At 43.9% G+C, this 20,814-nt stretch overlaps 1 protein-coding gene across 5 annotated transcripts in view; it reads right to left on the reverse strand.

Moving 5' to 3' along the window:
* LOC137545700 (sterol O-acyltransferase 2-like) overlaps positions 1–18,098 on the reverse strand; it is a 69,622-nt gene extending 51,524 nt beyond the window's left edge. For 2 of the 5 annotated variants that reach the window (XM_068267232.1, XM_068267229.1), the window contains exons 1-3: positions 17,959–18,098; positions 12,649–12,923; positions 7,662–7,714 (exon numbers count right to left, since the gene is read on the reverse strand). In XM_068267232.1, coding sequence (XP_068123333.1) covers positions 7,662–7,714; positions 12,649–12,736 — 141 coding nt within the window. In that variant the 5' untranslated portion in view covers positions 12,737–12,923; positions 17,959–18,098. Of the gene's footprint in view, positions 1–7,661; positions 7,715–12,648; positions 12,924–17,562; positions 17,651–17,958 lie in introns of those variants that run through there. The other 3 variants (XM_068267231.1, XM_068267230.1, XM_068267233.1) reach the window with 3 other exon arrangements.
* Between the last annotated feature and the right edge of the window lie 2,716 nt (positions 18,099–20,814).

The raw sequence follows: 20,814 nt of genomic DNA on the forward strand, positions 1-20,814 counted from the left end.
TCCCTGGCACTCACTCACTGCCTGAAGGGGTTCCCTGGCACTCACTCACTGCCTGAAGGGGCTCCCTGGCACTCACTCACTGCCTAAAGGGGCTCCCTGGCACTCACTCACTGCCTGAAGGGGCTCCCTGGCACTCACTCACTGCCTGAAGGGGCTCCCTGGCACTCACTCACTACCTAAAGGGGCTCCCTGTCACTCACTATCGGGGTCCCTGTCACTCACTACCTAACTGGAGGCGCCTGTCACTCACTAGCTAACCTGGGGGTCCCTGTCACTCACTACCTAACGTGGGGGCTACCATATTAAGGGGGGATTCTGCCTATTTATGTGAAATGCTGTCTATTTATGTGCCTCATGACTGCTGAATTTGTCTTGTTGGGAGCCTTATGATTTGTTGGGGGCCTCAAGATTGCTGAATTTGTCTTGTTGGGGGCCTCATGATTTGTTGGGGGCCTCATGATTGCTGAATTTCTTGTTGAGGGCCTCATGATTTGTTGGAGGCCTCATGATTGCTGAATTTGTCTTGTTGGGGGTCACATGATTGCTAACTGCGAGACTATGGGAAAAGCTGAATCCTTATCATATGAGACAATAGCATTAAACCTACTTTTTTAGCTTTTTAAAACAGAAAATAAAACTGGGAGGTTCTAAAAAATTGAATACATTTTTCAGGAGTAGGATGGATGAAATTGTTTATCTTCACAGTTTATTTTCAACTTGGATTTTCCATAATGTTCATGTATGAGTTAAAACGTTTGTACAGTATTTAGTTTAAATTGCGGTTGCCACTTTGCGATAGATAAGTGACTTTTGGGTTGCAGTTTGGGCACTCGGCCTCCAAAAGGTTCGCCACCACTGTCATAATCTAATGTCCCACCATTGCTAGGTTCATATAAATTTGTTTCCACCCGGCCGTTACCACACCTATATTCTGGTCCATGGCCCACCCATTTTTCGGTGCCGCACGATAAGCACGCCGCACAACGTGATCCTCATATTTTTGGCACGCTAGCTGCAGTGTGCTGAATTCTGCTGCCTACAGTATGTACAGTATACGCTGTTCTCTAGTTGCTGCACTGTGTGCTGATTTACCTCCAGTGTGTACAGTGTAAGGTGTTACTCTGTGCCTTTACTGATTGTAAACCAGCTATATTGTATGCTGATCCCTGCTACTTTCAGTATGTACAGTATTAGCTGTAAAGCCTGGTACACACATACAATTTTGATTAGCCAATTTTAGCTCTGTTCATAAAATTCATTGTCTGTTGGCCCACTTACTGCACGGGGGTGGTAAAATTGGGGGTCAGTAATTGACCAATCAAAATTGTATGTGAGTATACATCTTTGATCTATGCCTATACTGATTGTAAATTATCCAAATAAAGGACAGGGGGCTCCATCCAATATTTCGATGGGCAGGCCCGTTATCTGTAGCTTACACCGCTGCTAAGTTCATGTACATTTGGCCCCACCCATGGCCACGCCCACTCACCGCATGGCCACGCCCATTTTTTGCATATAACTCCCCGCCTGGTGCCCACAAGTGCCCCCGATCCCTAAGGACCCTAGAAACGCCCCTGGATAGAGCAGAGGGGAAAGGGGGCAACCCTGGCGGTTTCCATTATTTATCCAAATTGCATCAGATAGTGAACCATTAATCCTGATTCTAGCAGTGGGAGATTGATATAAGGCAAATACCTTTTGAAAAAAGTTAGTGTCAGGGGTCGTTCTGACAGTACTTTTCACCTACTTTTATTTTTCAATTATAAAGTACTGAAAAGTTATTTTAAACAGATGATTAAAAATTATCTCCTAGGAGAAAATTTAGGAGAAAAGTGGAATTGCATATGTACCTGTGTGTGTAATTCCTTATCTTAGTAGCTAAGCATTGCTGGAGACTAGAGCTTTCATTTTACAGACAGGAAGTTTTGAATCAAAATTTAAAAGAAATACAGTAAGCTTTCAGCTTGTAAGCCTCCCCCAGACTCTACTCCTGTTGACTGGCAATGTTAGAACATACAATCTTAGGCCTCTTGCACACTACATGCGTTTCCGACTTGCGATTTTAACCTAATTTTACATGCGATTCCGATGTTTAATCGATTTCAATTTTTAATCGGTCCAGCACGCTGCGTTTTCTCTGCGTTTTTCTTCTTGTGCTGATAGCATACAGGGAAAATCGGAATCGTAAATCGCAAATCAGAATTTGTGATTTGTAGTGTGCAAAGAGGCCGAAAGGAGGTAGAGAGATTTTTTTTTGCAAATATAAGTGTCATCCACATACATTAACTACAAAGGATCTTGCAAGGATTGTGAGGTATTTAGGGGTACTAGATAAGACCCTTGGTTTACTTAACGCCTACATAGACTCGTGCTGACATGGAGAGTTTTTTATAGACCCTGTCCTGTTCAGTGTAAGCTGCGGGAGCCTGGAAACAGTTAGCTGAATGTTGCTAAGCAGGGAGGGCACAGTGATTCCTACGTGCCCAACGTGCCCTAGTGTAGTGCCACCACCGGCTGGAACGCAATGTGGAGGACAGCACACAGAGGTGGCAACAAGGGTGAGTTAACACCCCCTGCCGTGATTCACATGTATGAGGATTCAGGTTTTGGTTTTACATTTAAATATTCCTAACATGTCAACACTATTCAGGAGGAACTAAAATATGTGCTTATTTTAGGAGCAGTCATTTCTCTTGTAAGACCCACAGTGAGCAAAGTCCTTCTGACTAGGGTTGGAACTTGGCAGATCACCAGCAGATGAGTTCCAGCTAAGGCAGGGGTCACGCCTGATAAAACGTATGTGTGATTTGCAGAGTTGCAAAAACGTGTTTGCCACGGATGTAAATGTGTTTCAATGGCATCACATTGTACTTCCGATTTTGTGTGAATTGGGAAATTTTCAACATTAAAAATTTGGAAAGCAGGTCTGCTTTTTTATGTGCAATTCGTGTTAAAATACATGTCAAAGGAATGCAGAAAATTTGCATAACAAAAATGAATGCTTTGCATGAAAATTTGCATGCAGTTTTGAAGGTAATTAGATGTACCATATTTTTCACACCATAATATGTGCGTTTTCCTCCAAAAGAGTGGGGTAAAATATAAATAAGTCTTATGGTGTGAATATAGTCAGATTGACCCCCCCCAACCACACACCGCCTCCTGACTCTAAAAGAAGGGGTGGGATAGTGACATAGAGGATAGCACTTATGCCTTGCTAAACTTAAAGAGTAACTGTCAGGCTGCAAAAGCTAATTTAAACCTCTATTCTCCTATGTTAAACAGTTTAGAAGGAAGCCAAAAAGGCAATACTGCAGTTAAAAATCTCTCTTACTTTAGATGTTTGCTGACAGCAAGGCTCCGTATTCCCAGGCTCCTAAGGAGGACGCAAGCCGAATAACAGATACTGCAAAGCATTCTGGGGCCCTCCCCTGGCTGCTAGTGAGGCTCAAGTTTCAACAGCATGTAACAGTCTAGCTCACAGCACTAATAAATCTCGGGCAGAGTACACTGCAGGAGTCCGCTATTGTTCCTAGCCACATGGCTAATTAATATTCACTGCACAGTAGTGTTATTCATTGCCAGCGTTTGTGAGAGTGGAATCATCAGGAAGCAGGCAGGGCATGACGACACATTTGGCTTCATAGGAGACAGACAAACATGGAACCTGCCATGAGCTGTCAGGAGCATCATTCTCTGCAAATACTATATAAAAATTATGTGAAGTACAAACGTGGACAGTGAAATGCATATGTAATGTAAGTACAGCCAATCTTTAGCTACTGATATATGTGTTTATTTTCTCTGAGACCTTATACCTAACAGCTCCTCTTTAAAGAGGAGCATTAACCAAGGATTTAACTTCATCCCAATGTGTAGCCGATAAACCCCTTCCCCATGATAAATCTTTACCATTTCTCAAATAGATCATCAGGGGGCCTGTGTGGATGATATTGTGATGAAACCTCTCCCACAGTGTGATGTCATGACCATGGTCATGACAATTGCCTTTTTGTGAACTTTGTTGCATTGTGGGAAATAACAGCTGCTTCCAACTACCAAGCAATAAGTATCTCCCTCTGTGCATATGTATATCTAAAAAAAACCCAAAAAACTTTTAGCCTATAACATTTTTAGTGGGTGTGGTAATAGATAATAGCAGTTGGTGATGTCTAGTTTTCTTCTTGTCTGCCAGTAGTAAAGATGATGACGTGCAGGCTCATTGTGGATGAAAGAATATCATACCTCCCAACTTCTTGAGATAAGAGAGATACTTAAGCCACACCCCTGCCACACCCCTAATCATGTCCCAGACACACCCCTAATCAGGCATACCATAAAGATTTTAAAAGAAAAAGAAGGGTTTTTTTAATAATTCAAAATCACACTAGTCCTTTCTATCCTGGTTCGTTTTCTTTTACATTCACTTTTGAAAATAAGAAATATATCAATTTACAGGATGGGAATAAAGTTCATCAAAGTTCATCAAACACATTTTTCATTAGATAAAATACATACAGTATATTTACATAGCTCTATACATGAGTCCTGAAAGAGGGACAAATAAGAAAGAAAGAGGGAGGGAGGGATTTGGTTCCCAAAGATGGACTGTCCCTCCAAAAGAGGGACAGTTGGGAGCTATGCAACATGATGTGATGATTTGCTCAGCTGCCTGTGCAGGCAGCCAGCCTTTTGACCATTGTGTAGGTTTGCATGCTGCAGGACTCTGGAAAGAAGAGCTTCTGTCAGTTTTGCAGCTTGTGCTTGCAGAGGAATTTGCATACGTTGTCATGCAAATTGCCTGGCCACATTCATTGGAGGCGTGTACTATAAGTACCATGTCTTTCCCACAATGCTTCGCTGTTCATAAGGATTTCGTCCTATGTAACACTCCTGGTGGGGTGTCAGCCTTGCTCTCTGTTTGAACATCAGCTTAGAGTAATTCCTGAATCTGCGCTAGGCAGATTTCCCTAGTGCAGTTAGGATTGTATTATCTGTATTGCCTGTTCTGTCTTGTCTTGCCTGTTGCCATTGTCCAGTCCCTACGGTGGTCGACAGGAAATGGTTCTGATCTCTGTTCTTGGAGTATAGCTGGTGCAGCGGTTGCTACCAGCTATCTCTTCTGTTCTGTCTCCTGGGATCGCGCTAGCTACTTTTCGCTAGCGCTGGGGATCCTTCTGTTCTGTCTTCTGGGATCGCGCTAGCCACTTTTCGCTAGCGCTGGGGATCCTTCTGTTCTGCTACTCTGTACCTGGATCGCGCTAGCCACTTTTCGCTAGTGCTGTGGATCCTATCTCTCGCTTGTCCCTGTTTTCGTGTGTCTGTCTTGTCTGCTACGCTTGCTGGAGGCTTAGTGAGGTAACCGTTAAGCAAGCGCTCGCGTCCTCTGTTTCATGTTTGTCTGTTAATGGTTAGTTAGGCGTGCTTGTCTCTATTGTGCTTATCACGTGGAGACCGCGCATAACCGCGTGCACTGTTGCGAATGAGTGCGGTGTTCGCGGTTAGCTAGCATTTGTTATTTTCCGTATCTCCTCATTGTATTATTTACTGTGCCTTTGCTACCCTCGTATTCTGTCCTGATCTGCCTTGTGTCACGTCTGGCGATCGCACCTCTCGCGATCGCGTTCCTATTTCATATCTGCTGTTGTGTGTGCGCGGTCGCGGGGTGGCGACTGGATTGGCGCACACACATACAACCTGTCCCTTTGCTCGTTCTCATTCGCAATCGCCTCTCTTGCGATTGCGTTCTGCGCTTCGTACAAATTCCTGTCTGGCATTTGTGGAGGTACAGAGGATTGGTTCCTCTGCACTCCCCAGCGCCATCTGCCAACAGGAATTTTCCCTCTACGGGTGCGTAGCACCTTTTGCTGGGTGCCTGCAAATATACGCTTGTGGAGGATTTCCGCCGTATCAGCGCACGCGTTGTGCGCTGATCACGGAGAAAGTTCCACAATCGTTACACATGAACAAATGACACTGTGAATATCAATCATTTCTTGATCTCTCTTCCATCGTTTAGCTTTTTCACTTTGCAATGTATTGATTTACTTTTTTCTCCCTACTACTATTTTCCGGTAAGAAAGAGGAAGATTCCAAAAGCGCTAGGCTAATGAAAGGCAATAATAATAATAATAATAATAATAATAATACAATTGGGGTGGTTCCAAAGGAATGATTTTTATTTCTCCAAAATTGCAATTGCAGGGGCCTGCAGCATTTTTGGAGCAATTGGACTCCAATACAAATTATAGGATTGCTGCAAAATTGCCTTGTAGTTGCTTTACAAAAGCGATTTTGCAGCGATTTTACTACCCACAACAGCAACAAAAAAAGGAAATTAGAAATCGCAATCACTGTACAATCACTCGCATTAAATTCAAAAGCACTTTAAATCACCAAAAAACGCTCTGGAAAACGCAGCTAAAATTGCTGCAAAAAGCAGTTAGTGATTGTATTCTGTGATTACTAGCAGGCCCCAGCCTTAAGGCCTGCGACCTACTAGTAGCGCTTTTGCAGAGCTTGCCGACCATCTGCGATTAGCAAAGGGCTGCATGCAGTATTTTGGGAGAGATCGCATTAACTACTTTAGTACCAAGCTAATTTAAATCTATGCCCTGTTTTGGTGGTCACCTGGCTGGCAGGGCATAGATTTCAATTAGCTGCCATTTTTGCCGATCTCGCCGCTGAATCCCAACGTCTCTCGCCGCAGCTCACTGGCTCTGCCTGTCTCTATGATGGCAGAGCCCTGTGACGGGTCAGGAGCCGATTCCATTGGCTCCTGGCCCTGTCTTTCAATGTAAGCCGCTCCCATTGGCTTACATTGAAAGACTCGGTCAGGAACCCAATGAAAGCGGCTCCTGACCGGCTCACAGGAACTCTGCCATCATAGAGACAGCAGAGTGGGTGGCCCAGGTTCCCGACGTGCGGCGGTTGTGGCAGATAAGTGTGGCGATTCATCGTTTTCCGTCGGGATTCTGCCATTTCTGTACCTGCCGTCTCTGGTCCCTTAAAGGGGCAGAGACCGCTGGTACTTAAAGAGAACCCGAGGTGGGATTTAATTATGTTAGTGGGGCACAGAGGCTGGTTGTGCACACTAACACCAGCCTCTGTTTCCCCATGGTGTGCCTCCAGGACCCCCCTGCGCGCCGCTATACCCCCCGCAGTGCTAGCGACACACAGCGCGTCGCCAGCACAATGTTTACCTATGCCGTGTCTGTTAGCGCCGCTCCCCCGCCTCCTCCGTATCGGCGCTACTCGCCCACGTCCCTTCCCTCCCGCTGATTGGAGGGAAGGGACGCGGGCGGGTAGCGCCGATACAGAGGAGGCGGGGGAGCGGCGCTGGCTGACACCGCATAGGTAAACATTGCGGAGGGTATAGCAGCACGCAGGGGGGTCCCGGAGGCACACCAATGGGGCAACAGAGGCTGGTGTTAGTGTGCACAACCAGCCTCTGTGCCCCAGTAACATAATTAAATCCCACCTCGGGTTCTCTTTAAGTGGTTAATAGCTGCAGAGCCAAATTGTGAATGTTTGAAATCGCAGTACTTCCACAAACACCTGCAAAGCGCAGACAGGGGGTCCCAGCTTGTGTCTCAGTGAACAGTTACACTGAGGATTGTGCTCTTCTTAGTATTCAACGGAGTGCAGCAGCCACTCACCTCCATGTGCCTGTTCCATTCACTTAGGTTACTATTGGGGCTGGATGCATCGACTACAGTTGTTAAAAAAACAAAAAACAAAAAACAATTAGAGCAGTAATTATTATATAGTACGTAGGGCGGGGATTTTCCCCATATTATTTCTAACAACATACATTACAGAATGGTGCCAAGGATATGTACTGCCAAGGATATGTACACATCAGTTCCTAGAAGAGTTAGGAATGTTATGTCCCAGCCGTACTGACACAACAACAAACTGCAGGGCAAGTGAGGCCAGGAGCCAAATAACATATCAGTAAGCTTAGATTGTAGCGAGAGAGCTGCTGAAATATAGAGAGGAGTTGTTCCATGCAGACAAGGGGCTTGATTCAGTAAACGGTGCTAACCCAGTTAGCACGCCTAAAGACTTTGGGCGTGATAACTAGGGTGCTAACTGGGTCAGCACCGTTTACTAAATTTACATCACACGCAAAGTCCCACACTGAAAACTTTGCGTGCCCACAGAGCGGTGTACGCGAAATGTCGCATCGCGGTGCGACGAAAACGGTGCGTTGATGCGCCTATAAGGTCGCATTGCGTGCGACTTTAACGTCACATGGTGTGACATTAAGGTCGCACCCAATGCGACCTTATAGGCGCATCGGGTGCGCTGTTTTCACGGTGCGCGCGCAAAGTTTTTCGTGCGGGACTGTGCGTGCGATGTGAATTTAGTAAAGGGTGCTAACCCAGTTAGCACCCTAGTTATCACACCTAAAGTCTTTAGATGTGAATTTATCATGCCTAAACTAACTTTAGGCATGATATAGAGCTTTTCACAGGCGTGCTAACACTCAGCACGGTTTACTGAATCGAACCCAAGGTCTGTTTATAAACAGCAAAAATGTTACTTCTCTTTCTTTTTTCATCAAATCTTCCCCCATGTTCACAATATAACTAAAAGTGTAAGGTTATGGCTTAAAGGATACCCGAGGTGACATGTGACATGATGAGATATACATGTGTATGTACAGTGCCTAGCACACAAATAACTATGCCATGTTCCTTTTTTTTCTTTCTCTGCCTGAAAGAGTTAAATATCAGGTATGTAAGTGGCTGACTCAGTCCTGACTCAGACAGAAAGTGACTACAGTGTGACCCTCACTGATAAGAAGTTTCAACTATAAAACACTTTCCTAGCAGAAAATGGCTTCTGAGAGCAGGAAAGAGATTAAAAAAAGGGCAATAGTTCGTGTGTATGTGAATGTGTCATTGAGCAAAAACAATGAAACAGTTAAAACTTAAAAAGTAGATTTAAACATAAAATAAAACTGTGGAATATGTTAAAAAGTCACTTTTAGGAAAAGGAAGATAGATACAATTGTTTATTTCATTAGTTTATTTTCGCCTCGGGTGTCCTTTAAAGTGGAGCTGACCTCTTGCACATGACACAAGGGAACAGATAGAAATGCACACTGTGTGTTTTTAGAGAGAAGAGCCTGTCTAATTCCTCCTCATCCGTAAGTAATTACAAGTGTAATTTGAGCGCTCAGCTGTGCCAGCACAGAAATACGGCAGTCTTTGGCAGACACAGCTAGTATGTAAACACAGGTTATTGCAGGAGTTCTGTAAGCTGTAACAAAGAAATATTTTTTAAAGGTTATTATGCTGTTGCTTATCTTTTAGAGCAGACAGGAAGTTTAGAGTTCAGGTACACTTTAAAGTGGTCCTGAACTCTTGCACAGGACTGAATAAATACATAGATGAATGCAGGTATGTATTTAGAGAGTTTAGCCTGTGAATTCCCCCTCATTTGTGTCTATTCACAAGTTGTAATCTAATCTTTCCCCTGTGTCACATGACTGCCTATGGCAGAGATGGCAGATAAGGCCATTTGAAAGCACAGGAGGTAAACAATGATCAATTCAGGTGACAGCATGACTTTTGAGCAGGTGTGCTTCTTGCCTCTGTGCTGACCAGCTTCTTATGTATTAGGCCCCTTTTACACTTAATCAGTTGCTCTCAGTTGTGAGGGCCGTTTCCACTATCATGAATTCGCATGCGTTTGCCGCATGCGTATTGCATAGCCAATACAAGTGGATGGGACTGTTTCCACTTGTCAGCATTTCTGAGCGTTTTCGTCCACGTGAAAAATCCGCATGGCAGAGCCATCAGAATTCGCATACCGCATACCGCTATGCGGGTGTATACGAATTTTCATGCAAATAATCAATGGAAAAGCACACAGGCACTGCCATGGTTAAATTAGCATACAGCGTCATTCATGCGAATCCACATGAAAATTGGCATACACCCGCATGCGAAATTCGCATACGCATGCGAATTTTTACCGCGGCGATTCGCACCGCAGAAGTGGAAACGAGCCCTAACTGAAAGAAAACGGATTTTCAAAGTAATACCCATGTTTTCCTATGGCAACTTTGACACCTAACACGTTTTAACTGAAATCTTCCCAATGCACTGCCATGGAAAAAAAACACGTACCAACGCGCACTAATACGTACTAACGCACACTAACGCATACTAACGCACACTAACGCATACCAACTGATTAAGTGTAAAAGGTGCCTAATGGAGAGAGAAGGGGGGGTCTGCAAGAGGTACCCCAATGTGAGAACTTCAAAAGAATTATACTGGTGGACTAATGTTGCAAATTACTAATGATGGGAAACACCTGTACACATTGCTAGATTTTCACCGGAGATAATCAAGAATGATTGCTTCAGGCAATAAAAATCTAGCTTGTGTTTGTAGCTTTAGTCTGGTAATTAGGTATGGTCAATGTGATACAACTAACTTATAAATATATAAAGATGGCCTAGGCTGTAACAAGATTGCCCAGACCCAGAAAGTGGGCTGCAGCATGCTAGCCAAGACCATACAGTATGGTACAGACAGGTTTAACAGGACTGGTTTCACTCAAAACAGGCCTCACTAGGGACTAGCAAAGAAGTTGAGTGCACTTGCTCAGTCTCATATCCAGTGGTTGTCTTTTGCAAATAGAGGTATGAGTGCTGGCAGCATTGCTACAGAGGTTGAAGAGGTGGAGTGGGGAGTCTGTCAATGCTCAGAGTCAGACCACATGCTGCACATTCCATCAAATTGTCTGCATGGCTGTCACCCCAGAAGGAAGCCTCTTCTAGATATAACACACAAGAAACCTGCAAACAGTTTGCTGAAGACAAGAAGAATTAGGACATGGTTTACTTGAACCATGTCCTGTGGTCTGATGAGACCAAGATAAAGTTATTTGGTTCAGATGGTGTCAAGCGTGTGTGGTCTCAACCAGGTGAGGAGTACTAAGACAAGTGTGTCTTGCCTACGGTCAAGCATGTTGGTGAGAGTATCGTGGTTTGGGGCTTGCCAAGTGCTGCTGGCGCTGGAAAGCTATATTTCATTGAACCATTAATGCTAATATGTACTATGACATACTGAAGCAGAGCTATGACCTTTGGAAACTGGACCACAGGGCAGTATTTCAACAAGTTAAACTTCCAAGATGATCCAAGATGACCACTGCCTTGCCAAAGAAACTAAGGGTAAAGGTTCTAAAAGGCCAAGCGTGTCTCCAGATCTAAACCCTATTAAGCAGCTGTGGGGCATCCTCAAATGGAAAGTGGAGAAGTGCAAGGTCTCAAGCATGCACTAGCATCATCATGGATGAGTGGAAGGGGATTCCAGTGGCAAACTGTGAAGCTCTAGTGAACTCCATACCCAAGAGAGTTAAGGCAGTGCGTCAAAATAATGGTGGGCACACCAAATATTGACAATTTGGGCACAATTTTGAGATTCTTCCCTTAGGGGTGTACTCACTTTCGTTGCTAGAGGTTTAGACATTGATGGCTGTGTGTTGAGTTATTGTTATGGGGCAGCAAATTTACACTAGTATACAAGCTGTACACTGACTATACATCGTATCAATATAATGTCATATCTTTAGTGTTGTCCCCTGAAGAGATGTAAAACAATGAGAGGTGTACTCACTTTTCTGATATATTGTAAATACCAGGTACCACCTCCCAGTGCTTACTGTGAGATGTAATCTCTAATCTGGTCAGGACTCAGTAGAAGGAGGTGATGAGATGTGTGTGGGTTAAAAGGAGGTAGTTTCTCAGCAGACGCCACCTGGGAGCTGGAGTGCCCAAACAAAGAGGTCTTTAGCAGCGTAGGGTTCTCCAACACTTAATATTATCTGGCACACTTCTGCTCAACGAAATGCTTCTAATGGTCTCCCACAGACATCCTGTGCCCACGCAGCCACTACCCAATGCTCCGGCCCCGCCTCCAGTTCACTTCTGGAATTTCAGACTTTAAAGTCTGAAAACCACTGCGCCTGCGTTGCCGTGTCCTCACTCCCGCTGATGGCACCAGGAGCGTACTGCGCAGGCCCAGTATGGTCTGTACCTGCGCAGTACACTCCTGGTGACATCAGGGGAAGCGAGGACATGGCAACGCAGGCGCAGTCGTTTTCAGACTTTAAAGTCTGAAATTCCAGAAGTGACCCGGAGGCAGGGCCGGAGCATCGGTGAGTAGCTGCGCTGGCACAGGATGTCTGCGGGGGACCATTAGAAGCCCCGGGTAACTTCAACTCATTTTCCCCCAACCCTCTTTCAGTATCCCTTTAATCTTCTCAGATTTTAGTCACAAACATCTGATCTGCATGCTTCTTCTGGGTTTATGGCTAAACGTATTGGAGGCAGAGGCTCAGCAGGACTGCCAGGCAACTGGTATTGTTTAAAATTAAATAAATGACAGCCTCCATATCCTGCTCACTTCAGGTTCCCTATAAAAAGCCCACTCCAAGGACTTTTACAATTTGGTATGAACAGTGCTACTGACCCGAAACATGCAGAAATTCAATATGTTAACCTACTCATTGTGACAGGAGATTACTAGCATGTAAAAATACCTTGGGAAAAAATAAATCACCTCTTCTTCTTGCAATAATACACAACATGATCACATAGACAACACACAGGATAATTACCATTTTGTTGAGGGACAGCTTGCTCCTTGGTGCGAATGCCATTCCTCTGCCGCACTGCAGTCTCGGATGCCTCTTCAGTAGGTGTCATACTGGTTCACTGCATAGATTGAGCCCACAGACACTCTGTCATATTTAGCAGTTAGGTAAAGTTCCCAGGTGTCCCTTTCAGTAGTATGAGTAAGCAGTATGAGTAAGTCTGTATTGTCTGATCTGCTTCCTTTCCCCTTCCACCAGACAGCTTAGATTTCTGCTGTCAACTCATTAACCAATGTAACCTTTGGAATTAAAGGGAACTTTGATGAATTTATCCAAATGATTTCATGGCAAGAAAAATATTTACTTATGGGCAATGCATATCTTCAAATATTACACCTCTCTCTCTCTCTCTCTCTCTCTCTCTCTCTCTCTCTCTCTCTCTCTCTCTCTCTTTCTCTCATTTTTTTTAATAGAAATTAATGCAGCACATTTTTAATTAAAATAGTCCTGAACTCAGAACTTCTCTGCTCTATGGGCTCGTTCACACTAGGGGCGTTTTTGCCCTTTTTTTGAGTGCAAGCGATTTTCAAAATCGTCCCCAAAACTCTTGTGTAATTAATGCCTATGAGAAGGCTAAACTCTTTAAATACATACAGGTGCATTTCTTTATGTTTTCCTTCTGTCCTGTGCAAGAGTTCAGGTCCACTTTAACAAACTAAGAGTAGTAAAATATCTCTTTTTCTGTTTAATTGTATCTGAGTGTTCAAATATCTATTTTTTTTCTAGTAGCATTGCAGGAACGCTTTTCAACTGCAAACTGTGCAATATACAGTATATCACACAGGCAATGATTGCAAAATTACGAGAAACCAGCCAGTGGCCTGAGTCCACCTTCATCTGAGTTGCTAGGTAAATGGCTTCTTTTAAAGGGAACCAGAGACGTTGGGAGGAAAGGTTTTATACATACCTGGGGCTTCCTCCAGCCCCATAAGACTGGATCGCTCCCACGCCGCCGTCCTCAGCTTCCTCTGTCGCCGATACTGGGTCCCGTTACTTCCGCCAGTCGGCCAGCAGACGCGACCAATATTCCGCATGACAGGGGCTACTTCCTTAGCCTTACGCGTGCCATGCGTAAGGCTATGGAGGGAGCCCCTGTTCATGCGGAAAATTGGCCGTGTCCGCCGGAAGTGACGGGACCCGGTACCGCCGATAGAGGAAGCGGAGGACGGCGGTGTGGGAGCGATCCAGGTTTATGGGGCTGGAGGAAGCCCCAGGTATGTATAAAAGCTTTCTCTATTTTTTACATAGCTTCCTCTCTGGTTCCCTTTAAGGACTATTGATTAATTGTGCCAGGATCTCATTCTGGTTACATATCCCTCTCAGGTCAGTTGTCCTTTAGGCCTCGTTCACCTTGCATGCGTTGCTGTCCAGATTTCGGCAATGCGTACGGGAGGCAGACACGCACGAACATCAGAAGTGCATAGACTGCACTGTCTGGTGTTCACACTGCATGCGTTCCGGACCTGTGCAGTGCGTGAACGGATGCTGCATGCATTTTGTTCTAAAACGCTCGGCTGACCCATTCACTTTTAGTGAATAGAATCAGCCATGAAACGCATACAAACCCAGATGGTGTGCGATCGTACGCGTTGCATTCAGATCGAATAGCCATCTTCGTGTTGTAACGAGGCCTTAATTCTTGTTTATTTATGTTTTCATTATCGTACTAATACGACTGAAAGCGGATCTCAAGGAATAATTAACCTTACATCAAAGACACCCTAACGCGTATGAGAGAAATCGCCGCCGGGACACTTGGGCGCAGGATACAGCCGGTATGGCTTATCCTGCTGCTCCGGCGTTCACTACTATTCCCCCTCCAGGTCCTTCGGCTTCCAGCTATTGCTGGCGGCCGAATTACAGTGTTTTAAAAGTAAGATGTGCTCCGTCTTCTGACGGCACCGAAGTTACTCACTGTGCACCACTATAGCCATAATTCCTGTTATGGTCTATGGGGATGCTGGCTGCACTCAAATCTCCCGCGCTGGATTCCTAGTGTTCGACCCTAACCCCCTAGAATACTTAGGTGCTTTAAAAATATCAGGACTAATACTGTTTTTTACAAGGATACCTTGCTCTAGAAAAAAAAGTGTTAAAGCAGTTTAGCAAACTAAACACACACGAGTCCAGGTTAACATTTGTGAAGGTCCTGTACACAACTGAAGGAGTAAAATTTACAACTAATTTCTCCATATTACTAAGGAGGGTGGGGATATGGGAAGTAATTTTTTTCTGGCCTCACTTCGGGGCATGCGGAAGTGCAGAGGTGTATTGTAAAAAATAGCATATTACATCGTGTCAGTTATTGTTTTAAAAACCACGCGTCGCCATGGACTATCATGACTTCTGTCAACACAGAAGCCGCACGGTAATGTAGTTTTGGACCTGGCTCAGGGATGCGGTGAAAACGTCAGTTCCGTACCGCAGAACTATGAAAGTCTCCATACACTTTCATTGTCCGGCGGTGGGGTGCAGTAAAAGTACCGCACCACCCTGGTGTGAAAGGGCCCTGAGGGAAGAACGCTGCTGCACGCTGGACTAAGGCATTGGAAAGGAGATGAGAGGACTCGGCGCTGGAGCAGGTATGTGCGGAGCGCACATCTAATAGCTGCACGGAGCTGCACTGCTCCTTATATTTGGATGGAGTGTCTGGCGGATACATTTAATATGGATGGGGATATCTGGGAATTATTAATATATAATAATCAGTGCGCTCCGCAGCAAAAACGTCTCATTAGTAATACAATTATGTATACAGTCGGCGCTGGAGCTCGGTATGTGCGCTCTCCTGATGAGTCCTGATGAGTCCAAGTGACGAAACTAGTCGGGCGGTGCGGTAGGAGCCGGGCAGACGCTGAACTACCTCGAGAATTTATCTTATATGCGCATTTTATTGGATGTTTGTAAGTGCACTTGCTTTTTTGTATAATATTTTTAATAAATGGAATTACGCTATGTTACACCTGCTTGAGTCCTAGGATTACTCTATGGATAAAGGAAAATTCACTTAACAAGCTAAAGTTGCTGGTCTGTGAGGGGTCGGCCGAGTTATCTGGTGAGAGGCTTGAGTGCTTAGCTGGTGGAGGTACTTAGGGTGATCTACGAGTGGATTGGGAGCACTGGTGAAATTGGATATTGTGTTTACTTAAACGGTATCACACTATTGCCATATCTCTCCCTTTTTATGATATTATATACACTGTTGAGGATCCTTGAACCGGCAGAGAAGTATATCTCCGCGGCAGAGTACTGGCTTGGTCCAAAAGCGTGAATGCTAATCTTTGATGGTTGGCCAATCGTTCCGGTGAGAGCATATTATTTCTGCTATGAACTGTATCTGAAGATGCTATAGGGTGGACTGTCTGCTGGATGTCTATCAGTCGCACTTATTAACCTTTATTATGGACTTTTAATGTGGATTTTATTTCATACATTGTTGGTTGTTGAGCGCTTTTGCCATATATTTTATTAAGATATCTGGGAATTAAATTTAATTCAGATAGGGTTGTCTGGGGATTACATGAAAGGCTTGTTCACACTACAAGAGCTTTTTCGCTAGTGATTTTGAAAAGCTCTTGCTAATGCAATGCTATGGGGGATTTTTACAGAAACACAGCACTCCAGTGTGAACACACACATAGCATAACGTTAGTGAAAGCATTTAACATCTCAAAGCTCTTGTAGTGTGGACAAGGCTTTAATATGGAAAGATGGAATGTGTGATGATTACATTTGATATGGAAGAATTGGGGTGTCTGGGGATTAAATTTAGTATGGAGGTATGAGGTTGTCTGGCGATTAGAGGAATGGGGTTGTGCAGGGATTAAACATGATATGGAGCAAGGCTGTTGTCCCTAGATAAAAGAGGAACTCCAGTGAAAATAATGTTATAAAAAAGTGCTTCATTTTTACAATAATTATGTATAAATGATTTAGTCAGTGTTTGCCGATTGTAAAATCTTTTAAATCCTTGATTTACATTCTGACATTTATTACATGGTGACATTTTACTGCTGGCAGGTGATGTAGCTGCTGCTTGCTTTTTGGCATTTGGAAACAGCTGTAAACAGCTATTTCCCACAATGCAGCAAGGTTCACAGACAGGAAACTGCCAGGAGTACCACAGTCCTCAGAGTTTCTTGTGGGAGGGGTTTCATCACAATATCAGCCATACAGCGCCCCCTGATGATCCGTTTGTGAAAAGGAATAGATTTCTCATGTAAAAAGGGGTATCAGCTACTGATTGGGATGAAGTTCAATTCTTGGTCATGGTTTCTCTTTAAGCTTAATCCAGAGGGATAATGGTGTTTGGGAATTAAACTTCATATGGAGGTATTGGGGGGTATAGGGATTAAAAACAATACGTAGGGATGGGAGTATATGGGGATTAAACTTTAGGATGGTCACATTTACCAAAGGGGGAAGATGGGGAGGGGGTAATTTAAACTGACTAAACTTAATTAAGTGTGGGGGAGTCGCCACACTTGGTGGAGGAGGTGGTTAGGATGGCTGTACTTCTGGAGTTGGCTGTACTTGGTAGGTAATTAATGGGGGAGGGGGTGTAAGGAGGCTACTAAGGGTACTATGGGGACAGAGGAGGAGTGTGGAAATCAGGTAGGGGCCCCATGAACCTTTCACTGGGAAGCCCCATTTTTGTAGTTATGTCATTGACGTTGGGTTTGGAAGTAACCGAGAGAGAGAGAGAGAGAGAGAGAGACAATCATGCATGGCGTGGGGGATGGAATGGGAAACTGACACAAAGAAGGAGAAGAAAACGCTGAAACACAGAGAGACACAGAAGAAAAGCCACAGCCGCTTGGAGGGAGCACTGCCAATACCTCTAACACCGAAGGCTAACTTTACGCTGACAAAGATTACCTTGCCGCTGGTGGGGTAGGAGAGAAAGCCACCACTGCCAATCTCTATCACAACGCTGGGCAGCCAGAATAAACAGCCACAGTGCAGATCATTTCAGATATGTGCAGCTTGCCAGATAAGCTGAACAAGTAATGAGTCATCAGCACTGATCACTGGCACAACCAGATACACTCACTACACGCAGTGCTCAGGCTGTCCCTCTCTCTCTGTACTCTGTTTGGGCCAGCTACCGATGCATACATGAAGCTGATGCCGTCCGGCAGCCGGGTCACCTGACGCATGTCCTGTGGCCTTGGCCCAATGTAAATGCCTTGGTTGCCTTGCTGATAATCTGGCCCTGACAAGTGTTGCATTCAATGTTGCAGGTTGAAATACAAATATCCAATAGCCTCTTACTGTTAGATATTGTCTTCAGCCTTTCGATCTGCAGTGTATTACCATTCCCTGTCCTTTTGCCTGGCACCAATTCCTCAAGTTCACTGCTAGCTTCACCTGGGTGCTTTGTCTTTTCCAAACCAGTTCCTCAGCCTCCTGTGTGCTTTGCCTATCCTGTTGGTGCAACAAGTCTGTTGAGCAGAAGTTGTGTGGGAGGAGAGAATCACAGAAGAACGAGAACACACCCAAATTTACCTTTTTTTTTTTTTTTCTCAGCCAAAGTCATGCAATTGTAAGGCTGGGAACAGCAAAAAGGAAGATCCAGCACCGTCTCCAAAATAAGTGTAAATATAGCTTTAATTCAAAGTTTCCGTAGGACATCAATGGATCAAAAATAGTCAAGGCTCATCATGATGGATCAGAAGAAAACGTTTGCAGAGGCAGCTCCTCCCATTTAAAGCCTGGCAAGCCTGGTCAGGCTTGGAAAGGAGAGGACCTGCCTCTCGAAATGTCGCCATCTGATTCATCAAGATGAGTCTTGTCTATTTTTGATCCATTGATGTCCTGCTGAAACTTTGAATTAAAGCTATATTTACACTTATGTTGGAGGTGGTGATGGATCTTCCTTTGTGCTGTAGCAATTTTGTCCCAAGGTCTGGGGACAAGAACCCAAGCACGTTCCAACTCTGTGGTGAGTGCTGCCTATGGATCAGGAAATTTGGGCACATGAGGCAATTGGACAAAAAGGGTGCTGCCATTGACTCTCATGTTAAATAACGTTTGATGGGTGCCCAACAGGAAATTTGGGCGCCGGTGAATAATAACATTTACAATGTGCGCCTGGTGAATAATAACGTTTTCAATGGGCGCCTGGTGAATAATAACGTTTACAAACATACTTACCATATAACAACGTTTGCAAACATACTTACGATAGTTATCGTTTCTATCTATGTAAAGTTTCATAACTAAAACGATATTTAGTGGAATAGTGGAAAATGCAAAATTCCTCAAACAACTAAATATAGCAATTTAAAAAATAATTTGATAAACAATATGTACGTTTTAGGGTTTGGCACTACTAGGGGAGTTTATAATTAAATATATTGATTAGACACATAGTTTGATAAACGATATGGGAGTTTTAGGGTTAGGCACTACTAAGGGGTTTTAGGGTTAGGCACCACCAGGGGGGATTTAGGGCCAAGGGGGTATTAGGGTTAGGCACCATCAGGGGGGTCTAAGGGTTAGGCACCCCCAGGGGGGATTTACTGTTAGGAACCACCAGGGGGGTCTTAGGGTTAAGCACCACCAGGGGGGTCTTAGGGTTAGGCACCACCAGGGTTGATTTATGGTTAGGCACCAGCAGGGGGGTCTTAGGGCTAGGCACCAGCAGGAGGGTCTTAGGGTTAGGCACCACCAGGGGGGTCTTAGGGTTAGGCACCACCAGGGGGGTCTAAGGGTTAGGGATAGATAGAGGGAGGGTTCTGTGTGAGAGTAGGGTTAGGTTGAGTTGTAGTAAAATGTTAGAAATATTTACAAATGTTGTACTACAGTTATTACGAACGTACGTATATTTTTTCGTTGTTATAAATTATATTTTAAAGAAATGATAAATGAAGGTTATACACAATATTATACAATTATACATATATTATCGGTTTCAGTGTTATAAACAATATTTTCAGATTTGCATTTCAACAAGAAATGATAAAATATGGTTATTGGAAGAAAGATAAGAAAGTGCTGAGTCTGACTGAAGATAGGAGAAAAAAACACAGAGACAATCTGCTGCAGTATGTTGTGTCTGTTCACACTGAAAGACAATTACATGTGATTGAATACTCACAAAAGTGGTTTGCTACAGAGGCAACCCCTAATACGGTATGAGCATGTGGGGAGGTATCCTCCCCCTTGGCCTTTGTGTATCAGGTCTGGTTGCAGCTCTCAAAAAGATGAATTAAGAAACAAAAAAAAAGGTTAAAATTCTAACCTCACGTGGGGTAAAAGTAAATGGTAGGAATTAAACCAAGAGGCGTGTTTTTTTTTGTTAAATTGCAATGTGTCATTTCCAATACAGTATATTAAAGCTGGTAAGTCTTAGCTTACTTTGAAAGATTCACTGATCAAAAGATTCAGACTTTTTTGACAACACATTTCATAGCCAACAGCCACTTCATCAGGTCAGTAAACACAGTGCAAAGTGCCTAGTCCAGTTTTAATATATTGGATGCCATATTGAAATTTAACAAAGAAAACCGTTTTTTTGGGTGCCTCTTGATTAAATTCCTATTATAGATAAAAAAGTGGACTTATGAGCAGACAAGCTACTCAAAACTACTTACTAAATCGGTCCTTATGCAATTCATCTTTTGTCCTAAGTTTTCTCCTAGGAGACAGTTTTTCATCTTCTGTTTAAAATTCCTTTTTAAAACTCTGCAATTGAAAAAGTACTAAAAAGTATAGAAAAAGTACTGGCAAAATTATTCAGAGCATTTTCTTGCTTGTTGCTGAAGGCCTAAAAATCATTTTACTGATAAGGTGTGAGCATATCACCTAGGTGAAAATGCAGAAGAAAAAGTGAATTGCATATGGACCAAGGTGGGAAGTGATAAACTTTCAGATAGATAGGATTGGGCATATCAACTACTGTAAACTCCAATGATTCAGTAAACATATTTACATCAATCATAGAGTTTAGTACCTACTTCCAGAGTCACCACCCCCTACCCATCCAATTATTATGTGGCCTGTGTAACCTCTCCCCACTTATATAACACAAACATCCCATCACTCCAGCATATGAGTTGCATCTGGAGCTGAAGGCTTCATGGAGTGGCCAACTGAATATGGACCATAAAGTAAGTACAGTGGCTT

This window comes from Hyperolius riggenbachi, chromosome 2, assembly GCF_040937935.1.
Source record: "Hyperolius riggenbachi isolate aHypRig1 chromosome 2, aHypRig1.pri, whole genome shotgun sequence".
Taxonomy (NCBI): Eukaryota; Metazoa; Chordata; class Amphibia; order Anura; family Hyperoliidae; genus Hyperolius; species Hyperolius riggenbachi.